This window comes from Vidua chalybeata, chromosome 27, assembly GCF_026979565.1.
Source record: "Vidua chalybeata isolate OUT-0048 chromosome 27, bVidCha1 merged haplotype, whole genome shotgun sequence".
Taxonomy (NCBI): Eukaryota; Metazoa; Chordata; class Aves; order Passeriformes; family Viduidae; genus Vidua; species Vidua chalybeata.
This window is the reverse complement of record NC_071556.1, coordinates 4,423,959-4,442,574: the sequence shown is the minus strand read 5'-3', so window position 1 is coordinate 4,442,574 and position 18,616 is coordinate 4,423,959. Positions and strand designations below refer to the sequence as shown.

Sequence of the window (18,616 nt, the reverse complement as noted above, 5' to 3'; positions counted from 1 at the left end):
GAATTAGGGATGGCACCATGGGACCCCAAAAATGCCCCAGAGGGAGCCTGGAATTAGGGATGGCACCGTGGGACCCCCAAAAAATGCCCCAGAAGGAGCCTGGAATTAGGGATGGCACCACGGGATCCCCAAAAATGTCCCAGAAGGAGCCTGGAATTAGGGATGGCACCATGGGACCCCAAAAAATGCCCCAGAAGGAGCCTGGAATTTGGGATGGCACCATGGGAGCCCAAAAAATGTCCCAGAAGGAGCCTGGAATTAGGGATGGCACCATGGGACCCCAAAAAATGTCCCAGAAGGAGCCTGGAATTAGGGATGGCACCACGGGATCCCCAAAAAATGCCCCAGAAGGAGCCTGGAATTAGGGATGGCACCATGGGACCCCAAAAAATGCCCCAGAAGGAGCCTTGAATTTGGGATGACACCACGCTCGTGTCACCCCCTGAGCCCTTGCATCATTCACAGCACAAAAACTCCAAAATATTTTCCTGTTTTGGGCCCAATTTGTTGTTTTTTTTGGTTGTTTTTTTTTTTTCCTCAGCTTCGCCCAGCTCCTGCTCACCCCAAATATTGAACACCCCTAAATAATTTTCACCCCCCAAATATTTCCAACTGGTTTTAGGTCCTTGGATTCTACATCCATCCCGTCCGGGGCTGCCTCGTGCCAGGATTAATTCCGGTATCTCCTGCTTCCACTGGAGGCAGCCGCTGGCCAGCACATCCCAGGGAGAGCCACCGGCACGACCCAGCCCTCCTGGAGGCAGCGCTCCCGGCCGGAATTCCGGCTCCAAAGGGGTTAAACTCACCCGGGGCACAACCGAGGAGAGAAACCGCCTGGAAATGTAAAGTGCCGTTTATTTATTATTTTCCCTTCCCTCCCCATCCATGATGAAAATATCGAGTTTAAAAAAAAAAAAAAAAAAAAATTAATTGCACCACCGAACTGCTCCATCCACGCTCTCCTCCTCCTCCTCCTTTTCCTCCTCTTCCTCCTCCAAAACCCAGCACCAAAACTTATGGAAAATAGCCCGAAACTCGAGGAACCTTCCCTGCTTCCCACAGAAAATAAGAGGCAAAATCCATCACATCGAGCACCCCCACGGCTCCAGGGTGGCTTGGCTGAGCATGAGCTGAGCCAGCAAGCACAGATCCCTCAAATCTGGGGTGTTCCCCCCAAAATTGGGGTGTTCCCCCCCAAAAAAATTGGGGTGTCCCCCATTTTGGGGATGTGGCTGCCCTGTGGGTTGGCCCCAGGCAGGGGAGTGCCTTTGTCCTGTGCTGGAAAAAAGGAAAAGGGATGAGGGATTTGGGGTTCCCCAGCCCTGGTAGTTAATTTTGGGGGGGCTGCCATGGTGGGACGCAGGGCAGGCAGGGGGATGGCAGCTGCCAGGCTGACTGAGTGAAAAAACAGCCAAAAAAAAAAAAAAAAGAAGGAAAACACCAAAAAAAATTCCCACCAAACTTCCCAAATGCTCACGGAGGGGGTCAGGGGTTGCCAAGCCCATGTGGGGGGAGGAGGGGAATGATTCACCCCAAAATCCACGTGGTGGGAAGGGAGGGGATCAGGGCCTGGGGGGCTGCAAGGTCCTCGATGGGAGGGAGAATCCAGGGACAATGTGGGCTCGGGGTGGGTTCATCCCTGGCCAGGGGGCTCCGACAGGGAATCCTGGAGCTCTGCCACATCCACCATGGCTGAGGCCACCCCTGGGATGGGCTGGAGGCAGCTGGAGGGGGAAAATGCAGCCTGGAGGGTTCTGTGTGCCCCCCATGGGATCAGGAGAGGGACCCCAACCCCGGGCACGGCCGCCGGGAACAGCCGGGCTCTGCCTCCACCTCTCCAGGGAAGGAAAATCCAAAATCCACACTCTCCCCTCACCTGGACACTGAGAAGTGGGAGCCATCCCCATCCCCATTCCTCCCTCCTCGGCCCCATGGATCCCTTGAACATCCAGCTCGGACAAGGGCAGGCTTCAAAAGAACCGTTTAAAATCCAGGCAGGCAATCAGCGATCTCTGCTCTGCCCAGAGCCCAGCGGTGTCCCCAGGCAGGACAGTGACACTGCTCTGGGCCACCCCCGGCAGGGCTTCTCCATTCCTCACCCCACTGATTCTCCATGCCAGAGAGAAAACCAGGGATGAGGTGAAGCATCAGCTGCCCCTCATCCCCTCCCCACCTCACACCCCCTTCCTTTTTAACCCGAGTGAACACATTTCCAAAAAAAAAAAAAAAAACCCAAAAAAACCCCGAACCAAAACAAAAATAAACCGAAAATAAAGAAAAACCAACATAAGCAGCACCACAAATCCCAAGTGTCAGGAGCTCCAGAGCTGGAGCAGAGGCCTGGAACACCCCCACATCTGAAGGGACCGACCCCACCGGGCAGCCCCGGAGGATGGAGCCGCCCCCGGGGCCGGAGCTTTGGGGGCCGGAGCTTTGGCGCTGGGGCTCGGCGGGCTGGGAGGGAGGAAGGAGGGGCAGTTCTGCCGTGGAGGGAGGAGAGGAAGCGGTGCCAGAGGCAGGAGTGCCGGGCCGGGCTCACATGGCAGCTCGGGTGGGAGTGCTGGGCTGGTTCAGCCGCAGTGTCCGGCACAGCCAGCCCGCGAAATCCACCTCCTCCACCTCGGAGCGCTTGATGAACGTGTGGCTCTGCAAGCACAGGGGAAAACACGGTCAGGAACAGCCCAGATCCCAAAAAGCCAGCCCTGTGCTGGGGGAATATGCCCTGGAGAGGGAGGAAGATCCTGGTGCCAGATCCTGGAGAGGATTTGGGGGAAACATTTGTTCCTTGCAGCCCTCCCACTATCACAGGGAGGAATTCCTGCCCAATATCCCATCCATCCCTGCCCTCTGGCAGTGGGAGCCATTCCCTGTGTCCTGTCCCTCCATCCCTTGTTCCCAGTCCCTCTCCAGCTCTCCTGGAGCCCCTTCAGGCCCTGCAAGGGCTCTGAGCTCTCCCTGGAGCCTTCTTCTCTCCAGTGAACCCCCCCAGCTCTCCCAGCCTGGCTCCAGAGGGGCTCCAGGTTCTCCTCTGGACTCTTTCCAGCAGCTCCAGATCCTCCTGCTGCTGGACCAGAGCTGGAGGCAGCTCTGCAGGTGGGGTCTCACCTGAATCCCCCCTGCTTTCCCTGCTGCCCAGGACTCTGCTGGATCTCTGGGATGAGAGCACAGCTGGGATCCAGCCCTCAGTGCCACTCCCTCTGCCCGGCCCCATCTGCCTCATCCTGAGCTCAGCCTGGGAATTCCCAGCCTTTGGAGCAAGAGGGATGGGGCAGGAGCTGGCAGAGTTGGTGCCATCCCAGTGCAGCAGAAAAATCCTCTCCCCACTCACCATCAGCATCTTCAGATCTGCTCGTTCTGCTGGGTTTTTAATTAAGCTGAAATGAGAAGAACAAGAGAGCGAAGCCAAGGTGAGATTCCTTGTGGGAACGTGGGGATCAGGCTGGAGAAGCTCCAGCTTCACCCAAAGCCCCTGAGAGGCCCCAGCCCTGCCAGCTCAGCTCCCAGGGAGAGCTGCAGGATCCAGCTCTTCCAGACTGTGGGGACAAATTGTGCCCTGCAAATGGAGAAAAGGCCCTAAAGCTTGGCAGGAATCTGGGATTTTTTTTTTTTTTTTTTTTTAATATCCAATCTCTGGTTTACTGGGAGCTCTGGCAGCACCTTCAGGTGTCCCTGTGCCCACGGGGTGACTCAGCCCCAGGATCTGCTCCACCACCCCCCTTGCCAGGCTCAGATTTAGAAGGAGCTGGGCTCCTGCTCAGCAGCCCCACAAATAAACTGCTTTTATTCCAACCCTTCCCAAGGCAGGAGCTCCCAGCACGAGGTGGGATCAGGCAGGGAGAGAGAGAGAGATCAGGCAGAACACAGAGGGTGGAGCTGCAGAGCTGTCAAGGAGCACGTCCAAGCCTCCACCTTCAGCCAGGAGATGAAATCCTCACCATTTATTTACAAACTCCTGGAAATCTTGTGTGAAGACTCCACTTGGCAGCTTGGGAGGCGGCTGTGGAGAGAAGGAAAAGGGGTTCCTGCACCACTCCTGTGTTACTGTGCCAAAAATCAGTGTCAGCTGCAGTGTCAGGGAGCTGTGCTCTACAGCCACTCTCATCCTCCTCATCCTCCCTGCTTTTCCAGCCAGGAAAACCCTTCCCCTGCTGCTCCAGCTCGCTCTGCACCTGGGGGACCCCACACTGAAATCACCAAGCATCCCAATCCTAAATCCAACCTCACAAATCCCAGCTCTGGCCATGCCTATGGCTGATGAGACAATCCCAAAATGAGAATTTTCCATCACCCTGGGAAGGGGATCTGCCCTTTCCACTTGTTTCTGAGAGCTGTCCTTGCAAGTTGGGTAGGACACGAGGGATGGCCTTAAGCTGAAGGAGGGAAGGTTTAGATGGGATTTTGGGAAGGAATTCCTCCCTGGGAGGATGGTGAGGCCCTGGAATGGATTTCCCAGAGCAGCTGTGGCTGCCCCTGGATCCCTGGAAGTGTCCAAGGCCAGGGTGGAGCAGCCTGGGACAGTGGGAGGTGTCCCTGCCATGGCAGGGGTGGCACTGGATGAGCTTTAAGTTCCTTCCAACCCAAACCATTCTGGGATTCCATGAGTGACTCAGCAGAGCAGGGACATCCCTGTGGAACCTCTGGGAATCCCAGGAGAGCCCTGGGAAAACAAACACCCACCTCGTTAACGATGTAATCCAGCAGCTCAAAGATGGCCATGGCAGGCCTGGTGTCCATCCCGTGGCCTGGGGGGTGACACGACACAAACGGTGCTGAGAGGCTGCTCAGGGCTCAGTTTGGGGTGAAAAACACGACTTTGGGGGGAGCTCTGCTGGCAGAGGCTGAGGCAACTCCCAGGGGAATTGAGCCATGGTTAAAGAGAAACCAAGTTCACTCCCAGAATTTGGATTTCTTTCACCAGACCTCCAGTCCAGGTTTATTTATGTTTGGACAGCACCAGACCATTTACTCTGCCTGGCTGGCAGCACTTCCAGAGCCTTCTGCTCCCAAGGAAATGGCTCCAGCAGAGCCTCCCTGGAATCCTGGTGCTGTTTGGTGCTTCTGTGAGAGCTCCCAGCAAAGCTCTTCCCAAAAAGCTGCCTCAGGCCTGAGGAGAACCTGCTGGCAGTGCAGGCAAAGCTTGAGGAGCACAAGGGGCTGTGACAATGTCCCTCAAACCATCCTCTCCACGGGAGCCACATTCCAGCTGTGCCCACAGCTGGAATTTTGTGGGACACACGAGGGTCTATAAGGAGCCCATCGAGTCTTCAATAGATCCCAAATCCATCCCCACGCTCCCACCTCAATTCCACCAACCTGCGGCGGGGGGGGTGGGCCGTGCCGGAGCGTCGCCGCGGCTCCGTCCGTGACTTCCCTGGGAACATTCCCACCAGAGCCTCCTCCAGGGCAGCTCTCCCAGCCGCCCCAGCCAGATCCCAACCCCGCTCATCCCCCATGGAAGCGTTGCTGCCGATGCACACCACAGCCCCTACCACTGACGGGGCGTCCTGGGGGCCTGGCCCGCGGCGAGATGCTGGGGGACTCTCCCTCCGCCCCGTCCACCACAGGACGGCCAAAAATTGCTTCCAGTTCCTTGGAGTCTGGCGGGGGGATTGGGTACCTTCCGATCGACAGCTCCACTAGGGACAGCCCCATGCTCCAGATGTCCGACTGCACCGAGTAGTGCGTGCCCTGCAGGCGCTCGGGCTGTGGGGAGAGCACAGCGAGGGCTCAGGGGCAACGGGGACGGGATGATGGCACAGGGAACGGGGATAATGGCACTGGGAACGGGGATAATGGCACTGGGAACGGGGATAATGGCACTGGGAACAGGGATAATGGCACTGGGAATGGGGATAATGGCACTGGGAACGGGGAAAATGGCACTGGGAACGGGGAAAATGGCACTGGGAACGGGGATAATGGCACTGGGAACGGGGATAATGGCACTGGGAACGGGGAAAATGGCACTGGGAACGGGGATGGGGATAACAGGGAGAGCACAGCGAGGGCTCAGGGGCAACGGGGACGGGATGATGGCACTGGGAACGGGGATAATGGCACTGGGAACGGGGATAATGGCACTGGGAATGGGGATAATGGCACAGGGAATGGGGATAATGGCACTGGGAACGGGGATGGGGATAACGGGGAGAGCACAGCAAGGGCTCAGGGGCAACGGGGACGGGATGATGGCATTGGGAACAGGGAAAATGGCACTGGGAACAGGGATAATGGCACTGGGAACGGGGATAATGGCACTGGGAATGGGGAAAATGGCACTGGGAACGGGGATGGGGATAACGGGGAGAGCACAGCGAGGGCTCAGGGGCAACGGGGACGGGATGATGGCACTGGGAATGGGGATGATGGCACTGGGAATGGGGATAATGGCACTGGGAACGGGGATGATGGCACTGGGAACGGGGATGATGGCACTGGGAATGGGGATAATGGCACTGGGAACGGGGATGATGGCACTGGGAACGGGGATAATGGCACTCTGAATGGGAATGGGGATAATGGCACTGGGAATGGGGATGATGGCACTGGGAACAGGAATGGGGATAGGGACAATGGGGAGAGCACAGCCAGGGATCAGGGGCACTGGGAACGGGGATAATGGCACTGGGAACGGGAATGGGGATAATGGGGAGAGCACAAGGGAGGGGCTCAGGGGAATGGGAATGGGGATAACAGCACTGGGAATGCCCAAGGGACTGGGCTCCAAGGGAACTGGAGAAGGACTTTGCACAAGGGACAGGACACAGGGAATGGGTTCCCACTGCCAGAGGCAGGGATAGAGGAGATATTGGGAAGGAATTCTGCCCTGGGAGGGTGGGGAGGCCCTGGCACAGGGTGCCCAGAGCAGCTGTGGCTGCCCCTGGATCCCTGGAAGTGTCCAGGTTGGAGCAGCCTGGGACAGTGGAAGGTGTCCCTGCCCATGGCAGGAGTGGGACTGGATGGGCTTTAAGGTCCCTTCCAACCCAAACCATTCTGGAATATCCCAAAGGCCTCTCCATGGCAGCTCTCCAGGGAAAGGACAGTCCCAGAAGGATCATGTACAAAGGAGATGGAAAAGAAGGATGATGTGCAGACAAAAAGCTTCTCATCCACACTCCCAACTCAGCAGCACTCCCAGCTACTTGTGTTTGGGAGTCTGGAACAGCCAGCAGGAATGTATTTCCCTGTGTGCTAAAATCTAAGGAACTCAACTTATCCATAAAAATGTCTTTTCCTGCTCTCTGCTGTTAACACCCAAGAGGAATCAGAGGGGCAGAAAATCCCCTCGAGGTTATGGCCATTAAAAGAAAAAATTAGAAATAAATCAATCCATGCAAGTCATCCCCACTGGCAGCTCTGAGGCAGCTTGGAGCCAGGGCCTGGGAGCAGAGGGGACAGGATTTTTAAATAGCCCCTGTCTAACTATAACTGCACTTGAATAACCATTCCCAAAATACAGGAGCAGCTCAGACCTCAGGATCCTTCCCTGGGAGGGTGGGGAGGCCCTGGCACAGGTTCCCAGAGAAGCTGTGGCTGCCCCTGGATCCCTGGAAGTGTCCAAGGGCAGGTTGGACAAGGCTTGGAGCAACCTGGGACAGTGGGAGGTGTCCCTGTGAACAGGATGGGGATGGAAACAGCTGAGATGAACCCAAATTACCCAAAAAGCCCAGCTGGAAGGAACTTACAGACATGTAGGACCGAGTTCCCACAAAGGAGTTGGCCATGGAGTCAATGAGCTGCCCGCTGACCCCGAAATCACAGAGCTTAATCTCCCCTCGGGAATTCACCAGGATGTTGGAGGGTTTCACATCTGGGAACAGCGAGAGAGGGGAGTGTGAAGGTGGCTCTGGGTGACACCTGGCACTGCAGGCTGGGATTTTCAGGGCCCTGCTCTCACCTCTGTGCATGATTTGGTGCTTCTCCCGCAGATAGGCCAGGCCCCGCAGAACCTGGGAGGAACCCAAAGGCTGGATCAGAGCAGAGCTCAGCGAAGGGCTTTGCCCTCAGCTCAAGGAGAGCTGCCCTGTGCTCTCCATGTCCCTCAGGGTTTGCACTTTACCCCCAGTTCCATCACAGATTTTGGGTGAACCACCCAAAAAAGCTTCTCCCAAACCTCCTCGAAGTGAAGCCAACATTATCCAGAGGAGCTGGAGGTGGGGAAAAGGGTTGGGAATATTTCCCCTCTGCTCTGGCCTCTTGGCCCAGGAAAGTGCAGTGCCCAGGACTGGGAAACACAGAAAGCTTCCCAGGGCAGCCCAGGCATTATTCCAAATCCCTACCCAGCAAATCCCCCCTGGAGGCCTGAGCAGCCCCATCACTCACCGCTATACTGACTTTGCCCAGGATTTCCTCAGGAATTCTTTTGGCTTCTTTCAGCACTTGATCCAAAGAGCCACCATCCTGAAATCAAGAACATGGGAATGATCAACACAGCAATTGCCAGCAGGAAAACAGAGCAGCTGGATGTGCAGGGGGATGATCAGCATTGAGAACACCCCTTTTCCAGAAAAAAAAAAAAAAAAAAAAAATCTGGTGATCTGAGCTCAGGTTTATCACTGAAAACTGTTTTTTTTTTTTTTTTTTAACAGCTCTGCTTCTTGCTGTTGGTTCTTTGCTCCCTTCCATCAGTGGAAATGCCAAGATGGTGCTGATTTGGAGAAGAAATAACACCGTTCTCCACCAGAAACAACAGAATATGTTCACTGGGCCTCTCAGCAGGCTCTGCAGAGCAGTGGGCTGGCAACATTTCCGTTTGGCCAAGCCCCAAACCTCTGCTTCCTCTTCCCAAAAGTCGCTGTCTCCCTCATTCCGAGGCCTGAGCAGGAATGTGTGGCTCCCACCAGGAGCAGAGTGGCCAGAGCAAGGAGCTGCCAGTGCCCCAAGGCACTGAGCTGGCAGGGAGAGGGCGTTTGGGAGGGTGCAGGGCCTCACCATGTGCTCCATGCAGATGGAGATCTCCCCGTCGCTGTAGAAGGCTCCGTAGAACCCCACGATGTAGGGGGAGTTGCACTCGTGCAGCACCTGCAGCTCCCGGATGATCTGGTTCCTGATGGCTGGCTTGATTTCCAAATGGATCAGCTGCCAAGAGGGAGAAAACAGGCAAGGTGTGATTCCTGGGAAGGAAAAGAACTGATGGGAAGCAGCCCCGAGAGCTGGGAAGAAATGAGATCTTCAAGGGAGGCGCTGCTTTGGAGCAGGATTTTTCCCATTCTCCCATTTCCCATATTAAGGATAAAGTGCCAGGACACAGGGAATGATCCCAAAGGGCAGGGATAGATGGGATATTGGGAATAAACCCTGGGAGGGTGGTGAGGTCCTGGAATGGAATTCCCAGAGAAGCTGTGGCTGCCTCTGGAAGTGCCTCAAGGCCAGGTTGGATGGATCCTGGGACAGTGGAAGGTGTCCCTGGCCATGGCACTGGATGGGATTGAAGGTCTCTCCAAGCCCATCCAGGGTGGGATTCCATGCTGAAGGCAGAGGCAGAGCTCTGTGCTGCCTCAGCCACGGAAGGCGCCGGGATTGCACCGGACACGGGTGGAAAGACGAGTCAGGAGTTTGATCTCAGCCCCTCTGAGTCAGCAGCCAGGAGCATTTTCACAAGCTCTGGAGGTGTTGTAAGAAGGTGCTCCGAGATCAAGGAAACCACAGAAAAGAAAAAGCCCCTGTGAAGGTTCTGCACAAGAACGAGCAGCGGCTTTTGGGGCTGCACGTGGGGAGGGAAACACCCTGGGCTGGTGAAAGGAGGCCCAGCCCAGGGAACTGGGTGAGCTGTAAGGCCCCTTCCAACCCAAACCACGCCACAATTCCATGATCCCAGCAGCAGGAGGGAGGAGAGACTCTGGAGGAGGCAGAGCAGTGGTTGTGCTGCTCCTGCCAAGCACAGCCTCTCCCAGCAGGCAGATGAAGCAGCTCCTGATTTTCTACTCCGTGGCACCACTGTAGATATTCCCAATGAAGGAAAGTCTGAGAGGAACCTCTGTCCCTGCTTGGAATGACCTTGGGATGTGCTAAATGGGGCTGAGGGATGAGGGATGTGCATGCTAAACCCATCCTTCCCACTGCCACTTCCTCAGCCACGACCTACAATCCTCAGGAGATCCAATCCCAGTCACTTCATCCATCAGAAAAAAATAAACTCCTGTTTTCCAGCGCGCAGGGATCTGTCACTGGGAGTGCAGCCTCTCCCAAAGGAGACAGCTCCATCTGGGAGCAGCCAGGACTCTGCTCCTGGCCATGGTGAGGTGGTGAAGGTTCAAATTCAGAGAGAATCCAACCAAACCCAGCCCTCCCCGAGCCAGGGAGAGCTCCAGGTGCTCCCCAGCATTCCCAGTCCCTTGTTACCTTCCGTGCCATAACGAGCCCTGAGGGTTTGTGCTGCACTTTGGTGACCACCCCGCCGTTGCCAGCGCCCAGCTCGGAGATCCTCTCGAAGTCATCGTCCTTCAGCTCCCCCACTTTGGCTTTCTGCGTCAGGAAAGCTTCCAGGCGTTTCTTCTGCTGCTCATCCAGCTCCAGCTCCTCCAGCTTCTTCTGCAGGTCCACCAGGTTAGCCCTGGAGAGGGGAGGAGGAGATGGGAGATGGTCAGCGCCAGGGAAAGGAGGGTGTAGTTCGTAGGGAAACGATGGAAAAGCATCCCCTGACATGGCCTGAGCCCCCAACAATGGGATCACCTGGACAGGGAGACCTGGAGAAGTCCCTGCCCAACACACACAGCCCCTCTGGAGAGGAGCTGGGGAGCAGTCAGGTGTTTTGGGAGAGCCAAGGAACGGGAAAAATCCTTCGGCCCTTAAAGAGGCAGCAGCAGATGCTGCTCCCTGTCCCGGGGAGCCAAACTTGGCTTTGGCTGTGTAACGTGAGAAGGGCTTTCCATGGGGTCCAGCAGCTCCGTTACACCCCCACCCCAAATGCTGAGCACAAAGGGGGGGGTCTGTGCTCCCCCAGCACCAGCTGCCGAGCCCCCACCGCCTGTGCCAGCTCCAGCTGCTCTGTCCCAGTTGCTGCCACCCCCTTGTCCCTCCTCACCCACACTGGGACGTGTCGGGAGGGTCTCACCCCACCTCCACCACCTCTCACCCCACATATCCCATCTGCCGAGCCCCCACTGCTGCCCCAAGTCCCCCCCAGACCCCGGCTCCCCATCCCAGCTCCAACCTGCGTCTCCAGACCTGTTTCCCTCCAGTTCCTGGCACCCCCCAGGCCTCAGCTGCCCCCTGCAAACCGAGGGGGGGGCCGGAGCAGCCTCCCCCTGCCCGTCCCATCCCCACCTGCCCCGGCCCATCCCTTCCAACCCTCAACCCGCTCCCCCGGCTCTGCCTCCCTGACCCTAACCTGCCCCACACGCCCCAGACCGGGCCCATCCAGCCCCCCCAGGCCTGTCCCAGTTCCCCCGGGCCTTCCCTGGTCCCCCCGAGCCCGTCCCAGGTCCTCCCCAAACCTGTCCCGGCTCCTCCAGGCCTTCCCTGGCCTTCCCCACGCCCCGTGCCCGCCGTGCCCCGAGCCCCCCAGGCCCGGTGCCCGCTCTGTCCCGGCCTCCCCGGTCTGCCCAGGCCCGGTGCCCCCGAGGCCCGGTGTCCCCCCGCCCAGGCCCCGCGTCCCCCCCAGGCCCAGCCCCGCTGCCGGGGCGGTCCCGGCCGGGCCTGACTCACTCTGCGGAGCCGTCGGGGCTGGGCCCCTCGGCGGCGCTGGGGGCGATGTTGAGGGCGGGCAGCACCGGCTTCCTCTTGGCCGGCATGGCCGGGCCGGGCCGCGCCTGCGGGGCCGGGGGGGCGCGGCCGGGCGCGGGGGCGCGCGGGGGCGGGGCCGGGGCGGGGCCAGCGCGGGCCAATCGGGGGCGGGGCCGCGGCCCGGACGGGCCTATCGAGGGCGGGGCCGAGCCTGGGGGCGGGGCCGGGGCCGGTACCGGGGCGGGGTCGAGGGGCGGGGCCTATGGAGGCGGGACCGGGAGCTCCGTGGGGCGGGACCGGGGGCTCCGAGAGGTGGGGGCGGAAGGCCCGGGTGGGCGGGGCCCCGTACAGGCGCAAGGGGCGGGGCCTAAGAGCGCGGAGAAGAGCGCGCGGCGGGGCGAAGTCTCGCGAGATCTCGCTGAGGGGGAGAAGGAGGTGGCGGCCGTGGCGGAGGTTCCCCGCCCGAGGGGCACCGGGGGGCTCCGGCTGTGTGGACGGAGCGTTAATTAAATAATCGCTAATTAGCGACCCGGCAACGGGCAGCAGCCCCTCAGACCCCACCTGTTCTGCTCATCCCGTTCCATGCCCCATCCCAGGCGCCGGGACCCCCGAGGGTCCTCATGAGGGGCCCCGAGCGGCCCCGGCTGGCGGCACCGGGCGGGCGCCCTTTGGCCGCTCCCGGCGGGGCCATAAAGCGGGGAGCAGCCGCCGCCTGCTCGGGCAGAGGCCGTGGGGCGGCCGATAAGGGGCCGTGGCCTTGTCCCCGCGCCACGCCTGGGCCACACGGAGCCTTAGTCAGCTCTGTCCCTTCCCTGTGCCCGGGATCCGCTGGGCTGGGAGTCACTGAGGGGACGCAGGTGCTGGAGTTGTGCTGGTGCCCCTCACTGCTGGGGGATGAAAGTTTGGCCCGAGACAGCCATGAGAGACTCGTGGAATCCCAGGATTGGGTGGGGATGGATTTTAAACACATCCCATTCCACCCCTGCCATGGCAGGGACACCTCCCACTGTCCCAGGGTGCTCCAAAGCCCCATCCAGCCTGGCCTTGGGCACTGCCAGGGATCCAGGGACAGCCCCAGCTGCTCTGGGCACCTGTGCCAGGGCCTGACCACCCTCCCAGCCAGGAATTCCTTCCCAAAATCCCATCCATCCCTGCCCTGTGTCCATGGGAAGGCATTGCTTGTTTCCTGTCCCTCCATCCCTTGTCAATGTTCTCTGTCCAGGGAGAACCACCGGCCACCAAGGTTTTTTTGGATAAGCCATAAGTGGTAGAGCCCAAGCAAACGTCCCCGGATATTGCCCTCAGCACGCATCGAACGTGATTAATGCCGAGACGTCTGAAAAAAGGGAAACTGTCCCCAAATTGGGTGAAGGTTCATGGACAATTATAGCACCTGGACTTCGCCCGGCAGCCCCGGCCCCTCCTGCCCCGCTTGGCAGAGGAGCACAAAAACATTTGGCTAATGAGTTACGGGTCCAGCCCTGGGGTGGCCCTGCCATCTCACTCTGACGGCCCCAATCAGGGCTGGGACAATTTTGCAATCTGGGATATTATTTCTGTGCAGTTGGAGTTTAAACTTTGCCATTCGGGCCAGGGAATCATAAAGAAGGAGGAAGAGGAGGAGGGTGAAGGCCGGGCTTGTTGTCCACCGCGCTCCCCTGTGCTCAGAGAGGGCTGAGAGGACAATCTATGGCATCTCCCTCAGGTATGTCCTGGCTGTCACCGCTCAATGAGACCCCACGGGGAAATCAGGATTCTCTGAGAGGACTGAGGGTGAAGGACAGGGTGCAATAAAGCCCCGTGCCCACCTTGGCCAGACAAATGTCAAGTAATGACAACTGTCCCCAGCTGGCTTGGAGGACATTTGAGTCAGTTGGGTGGGTGGTGGGTTGGTTGGTCAATCAGGCAGAGAGCTGACTGGTCAGTCCATTGGTCAGTGGGCTGGTTGTTCGGGCAGTCCACCCATTGGTCACTTGGCCAACAGGTTGACCATTTGGTCTGTCTCTTGATCAATTCATTAACTGACTGGTCAACCAGTTGGTCAGTGGGGCAGCTGGTCGGGTAGTTGGGATGTCAGGTGGCTGATTGGGCCAGTTGGGCTAGTGGTCAGCTGGCCCAGTGGCTCTGAGTCCAGGGTCTCAAGCAGTGCCTCGGGTAGCAGTAAGGGACTGAGTCCCCTCCCTGGGGTGACCAGTGGCCGCAGTCCCCTCCCCTCCACTTGCCACCCAGGATTATTAACCAGCCCTTCCAGCACGGTCACCTCCAGGAGGGAACCCCCTGGCTGGGCAGCTCTGGGTGGAAAACTGGAGGATTTGGGAACTTCAGCTGCTGGAAGGAGATGGGGTACTGCCATGCCTGGAGCCCCCACATCCTGTCCCACACCTGTAGGGCTTTTCCAGGTGAATCCCAACATGCCCCTGCCCCCTCCCAGCTGCCCCACGACTCGGGGTGTCCCCGGGGCCGTGCAGCTCGTGTGGGGGTGGCTCTGGGGGGTACCAGGGGGCCTGGGCTGGGCAATGACCCTGCCACCCCACAGCCATGGCCTCCAGCACGGACAGCCTCGAGAGCCTGGACCTGCTGGATCTCCTCTTCGACCTCCAGGATGGGATCCTGCGCGAGGTGGAGCTGGGGACGCCGCCGGGAGCCTGGCCCCAGGACAGGGTGAGCGCCGGGCCCGGGCCCCGCCCCACCTCGGCCCTGCTGGGTGACAGCTCTGGGATGTCACAGCCCGGGGGATGGGTGCTCCTGGTGACGGTGCCGTGTCCCCACAGCGTGCCCCGGACAGCAAGGACTTCCTGAGCTCCGTGCTGGGCTCCGGGGACTCGGTGTCGGACTCGCCCAGCTGGTCCCCGGCCACCAGCGACAGCGGGGTGTCCGAGGACCCCCCCTCTGACCAGCACGACAGCCCCCCCCGGAGCTGTGACGGGGGTCCCCGAGAGGTCCCGTACCCCTACACCGACCCCTGCCAGGCCCAGCCCCTCCCGGCAGGGTCTGGGGTCCTGCAGCCCGAGGTCTCCATCGACCTGGGTGAGCCACACTGGGAAAGGACCAGGCTGGGGGCACTGGAGGGACTGGGGGCACTGGGGAGCTGAGGGAAGTGGGGGAGGTGGGGGACTGTGAGGAAATTAAGGGAGCTGGAGGAAACTGGAAAGAACTGGGAGGTCTGGTGGGCTAGGGAGGAGAGTGGAGAGCTTGGGAACTGGGGTGAACTGGGCAGACTGGTGTCGGGGGGGGGACTAGGGCAGGACCAGAGGGACAGTTTGGGGGGACAGGGGCACTGGACTGGGCAGCAAGTTACCCTGGTTGTGGGGCCATGGCTGGGAGAGGGTCCTGCAGTGGGGACACTGGGGACAGTGGGGACACAGCACTGCTGACAGCTCTGCTCTGCCCTCACCCAGACACGTGGCACCCTGGGTTCTTCCTGGAGGAGAGCCAGGACCTGCCCGTGGTTCCCCCACCTGCATCCTGTGCCCTCACTGTCAAGGACCTGCTGCTCTCGGGCAGCTCTGACAATGTGAGTCCCTGTCCCTGTGTCCCCAACACTCCCTGTCCCCAGCCCTGTCCCTTCCTGGACCCTGATCATCCCCCATTCCCATCCCTATCCCTCCCCATCCCCACACTTGTTCCCGTCCCCTTCCTGGTCCTTGTCTATGATCCCTGTCCCTTCCTGGCCCAAGGCACCTTCACCATGGTCCCAGCCAGGGTCCTTGGGGCCAGGTGGGGGGGTGACCCCCACCCAAAGGTGTCACCATTCCATGTTCCCACAGCAGCCACAGGCTCCTGGCTCCCTGCTCCGGCCGAGCCAGGGCCACTTCCAGGAGCTGGTGCTGACAGAGGATGAGAAGAAGCTGCTGTTGAAGGAGGGGGTGACCCTGCCCACGCAGCTGCCCCTCACCAAGGTGGGTGCCAGGACGCCTGGGAGGGGTGTGGAGCCCTGGTGGCCCTGACCCCCCGTGTCTCCCCCAGTACGAGGAGCGGGTGCTGAAGAAGATCCGGAGGAAGATCCGGAACAAGCAGTCGGCTCAGGAGAGCCGCAAGAAGAAGAAGGAATACATCGATGGGCTGGAGAGCAGGTACAGAGCCCAGCCCCTCACCTGGGCACGGTGACACACCAACCCCCAGGGTGGCACCCTGGGCACTCTGTGCCTTGCCAGCCCCCCCAGCTGTCCCCTGACCCCATGCTGCTCTCCCTGTCCCAGGATGTTGGCGTGCACGGCCCAGAACCAGGAGCTGCAGAGGAAGGTCCTGCACCTGGAGAAGCAGAACTCGTAGGTGTTCCCAGGGCAGGATGGGGACAAGGTGGGGTGGGAAATGTTGGCATGGAGGCTCATGGGCTCTCCCTGTTCCCAGATCTCTCCTGGAGCAGCTGAAGAAGCTCCAGGCCATGGTGGTTCAGTCGAGCAACAAGGCAGCGCAGACAGGGACCTGCCTGGCGGTGCGTGGGGCCTCCAAACGCTGGGAGCTGTGGAGATGGGCTGGGAGGGATGGAGGGATGGATGGATGGATGGATGGATGGATGGATGGATGGATGGATGGATGGATGATGGATGGATGATGGATGGATGGATGGATGGATGGATGGATGATGGATGGATTGATGGATGGATGGATGATGGATGGATGGATGGATGATGGATGGATGATGGATGGATGATGGATGGATGGATGGATGATGGATGGATGGATGATGGATGGATGGATGGATGGATGATGGATGGATGGATGGATGGATGGATGGATGATGGATGGATGATGGATGGATGGATGGATGGATGGATGGATGGATGGATGATGGATGGATGGATGATGGATGGATGATGGATGGATGGATGGATGATGGATGGATGGATGGATGAGGGATGGATGGATGATGGATGGATGGATGGATGGATGATGGATGGATGATGGATGGATGGATGGATGGATGGATGGATGGATGGATGGATGATGGATGGATGATGGATGGATGGATGGATGGATGGATGGATGATGGATGGATGATGGATGGATGGATGGATGGATGGATGGATGGATGGATGATGATGGATGGATGGATGATGGATGGATGATGGATGGATGGATGGATGGATGGATGGATGGATGGATGGATGGATGGATGATGGATGGATGGATGATGGATGGATGATGGATGGATGGATGATGGATGGATGGATGATGGATGGATGGATGGATGGATGGATGGATGGATGGATGGATGGATGGATGGAGGTGCACTGGTAGGACATGAAGCAGAAGGGAGGGATGGAGGAATAGATGCACTCCTGGGTCTGCCACAAGCTGTGACCCAGCTCTGGTTCCTCTCCTCTGCTGTGCCCAGTGATGTCCCTTCTGTCCTCAGGTCCTGCTGCTCTCCTTCACCCTCATTGTCTTCCCCTCCATCAGCCCCTTCGCCTCCAGCAAGGCCGAGGCAAACGGCGACTTCAGGCCAGTGCGAGGTGAGAGCTGAGCTGGGCTGTGCTGGGCTGTGCTGGGCTGTGCCAGGACTGAGCTGGGCTGTGCTGGGCTGTGCTGGGCTGTGCTTGGGCTGAGCTGGGCTGTGCTGGGCTGTGCCAGGACTGAGCTGGGCTGAGCTGGGCTGTGCTGAGCTGTGCCAGGCTGAGCTGGGCTGAGCTGGGCTGTGCTGAGCTGTGCCAGGCTGAGCTGGGCTGAGCTAGGCTGTGCTGAGCTGTGCCAGGACTGAGCTGGGCTGTGCTGGGCTGTGCTGGGCTGTGCTGGGGCAGAGCTGGACTGTGCTGAGCTGTGCTGGGGCTGAGCTGGGCTGAGCTGGGCTGTGCTGAGCTGTGCCAGGCTGAGCTGGGCTGAGCTGGGCTGTGCCAGGACTGAGCTGGGCTGAGCTGGGCTGTGCTGAGCTGTGCCAGGACTGTGCTGGGCTGTGCTTGGGCTGAGCTGGGCTGAGCTGGGCTGTGCTTGGGCTGAGCTGGGCTGAGCTGGGCTGAGCTGGGCTGTGCCAGGACTGTGCTGGGCTGTGCTTGGGCTGAGCTGGGCTGTGCTGAGTTGCACTGGGGCTGTGCCAGGCTGAGCTGGGCTGTGCTGGGCTGAGCCAGAGCTGTGAGAGACCCTCAGGGCCCAGCCCCAGGCCCTGACCCTCCGTGGGGCTCAGTTTTCTCCAGGTCCCTGCACAACGCCGCCGCCTCCCGCGTGGTTCACAGCCAGCCCCAGGCCGGGGATGAGAAGCCCCCGGAGCCGCTGTGGTCGGAGCCCCTGCAGGAGACCCCCCAGACCCTGCACGAGGCTTTCCAGGGCACGTTCCCAGCACTCCCGGACAAAGGGTCCCTCCAGAACAACACACGGGCCTCGGCCACCGAGGGGCTGAGCCACGAGGACGGGGACCACGCCGATGCTGTGCCAGGGGATGGCTCTGTGCCACACCCGGGGCTGGCATCCCTGGCGTGGTCCGAGCCCGGGCATGGCCGGCCCGCGGTGCTGGAGCCGGCGGAGGAGCTTTAGGGCAGAGCAGGGAGCACGGGGGTGCCATGGGGTGACAGCACCTCGTCCCCTACAGGACACGCCCTCGGGGGGACCCCTCCGGGATCTGCCTCCGGATGCTGGACCTGCTTGGCTTTGCTTGGATTCTGTGAACTGGGAAGAGGAGACCGGTTCCCACTGGCCTTACTGGGAGGGAAGGGGCTGCTCCTGCCCCCCTGGCACAGTGGGAGTTGTGGAAGGGACCTGGGGTCACTCAGGATGGGGCTGAGGAAGCAGGAGAGGCCCTGGCCTGGTTGGCTGCTGATGGTGCAACTGGTTGGTTTTACTCTTGGTTTTGTTTTGGTTTTTGGTTTTAGAATTTTATTTTCATCTCTAAATATAAGATATTTTGGAAAAAAAATCCGCCTGCTGTAGTTTAAGAGGGGTTGATCCACAAGGTTTCAAGGAGCCCTGGGCCAGGGGGACCTCAAGCCCAGCTGCCATGAGGGGCCCAGGAGAGGGGGGA

The 18,616-nt window shown here is 59.6% G+C and overlaps 2 protein-coding genes across 3 annotated transcripts; one reads left to right on the top strand and one right to left on the bottom strand.

Annotated features, from left to right (window-relative positions):
• Positions 1 to 1,966: 1,966 nt before the first annotated feature.
• On the bottom strand, positions 1,967 to 11,776 carry MAP2K2 (mitogen-activated protein kinase kinase 2). The gene is made up of 11 exons (XM_053966098.1): positions 11,647 to 11,776; positions 10,342 to 10,552; positions 8,932 to 9,078; positions 8,323 to 8,400; positions 7,898 to 7,949; positions 7,686 to 7,810; positions 5,490 to 5,703; positions 4,678 to 4,742; positions 3,936 to 3,997; positions 3,329 to 3,374; positions 1,967 to 2,646 (listed from the first exon to the last, which is right to left on the bottom strand). The coding sequence occupies exons 1-11, from the start codon at positions 11,730 to 11,732 to the stop codon at positions 2,536 to 2,538; spliced, it is 1,197 nt and encodes a 398-aa protein (XP_053822073.1). The 5' UTR covers positions 11,733 to 11,776; the 3' UTR covers positions 1,967 to 2,535.
• A 318-nt stretch (positions 11,777 to 12,094) lies between these two features.
• Positions 12,095 to 18,505, top strand: CREB3L3 (cAMP responsive element binding protein 3 like 3). Of its 2 annotated transcripts, none has more exons than XM_053966087.1 (10): positions 12,095 to 13,369; positions 14,201 to 14,325; positions 14,436 to 14,691; positions 15,063 to 15,178; positions 15,432 to 15,563; positions 15,631 to 15,737; positions 15,864 to 15,932; positions 16,015 to 16,099; positions 17,024 to 17,120; positions 17,786 to 18,505. In XM_053966087.1, exons 1-10 carry the CDS (start codon positions 13,354 to 13,356, stop codon positions 18,130 to 18,132), a joined length of 1,350 nt encoding a protein of 449 aa, XP_053822062.1. In that variant the 5' UTR covers positions 12,095 to 13,353; the 3' UTR covers positions 18,133 to 18,505. The 2 variants fall into 2 exon arrangements, with proteins under 2 accessions (XP_053822062.1, XP_053822061.1); XM_053966086.1 differs by lacking the exon at positions 12,095 to 13,369 and adding an exon at positions 13,713 to 14,063.
• Positions 18,506 to 18,616: the final 111 nt, after the last annotated feature.

Coding starts and splice junctions, on each gene's coding strand:
- CREB3L3 (XM_053966086.1), top strand. CDS start 14,003: ATGGGGTACTGCCATGCCTGGAGCCCCCACATCCTGTCCCACACCTGT. Junction 14,692..15,062: donor CGAGGTCTCCATCGACCTGG/GTGAGCCACACT, acceptor GCCCTCACCCAG/ACACGTGGCACCCTGGGTTC. Junction 16,100..17,023: donor AGACAGGGACCTGCCTGGCG/GTGCGTGGGGCC, acceptor TTCTGTCCTCAG/GTCCTGCTGCTCTCCTTCAC.
- MAP2K2 (XM_053966098.1), bottom strand. CDS start 11,732: ATGCCGGCCAAGAGGAAGCCGGTGCTGCCCGCCCTCAACATCGCCCCC. Junction 3,375..3,935: donor CAGGAGTTTGTAAATAAATG/GTGAGGATTTCA, acceptor TTCTCATTTCAG/CTTAATTAAAAACCCAGCAG. Junction 2,647..3,328: donor CAGATCTGAAGATGCTGATG/GTGAGTGGGGAG, acceptor CTGTGCTTGCAG/AGCCACACGTTCATCAAGCG.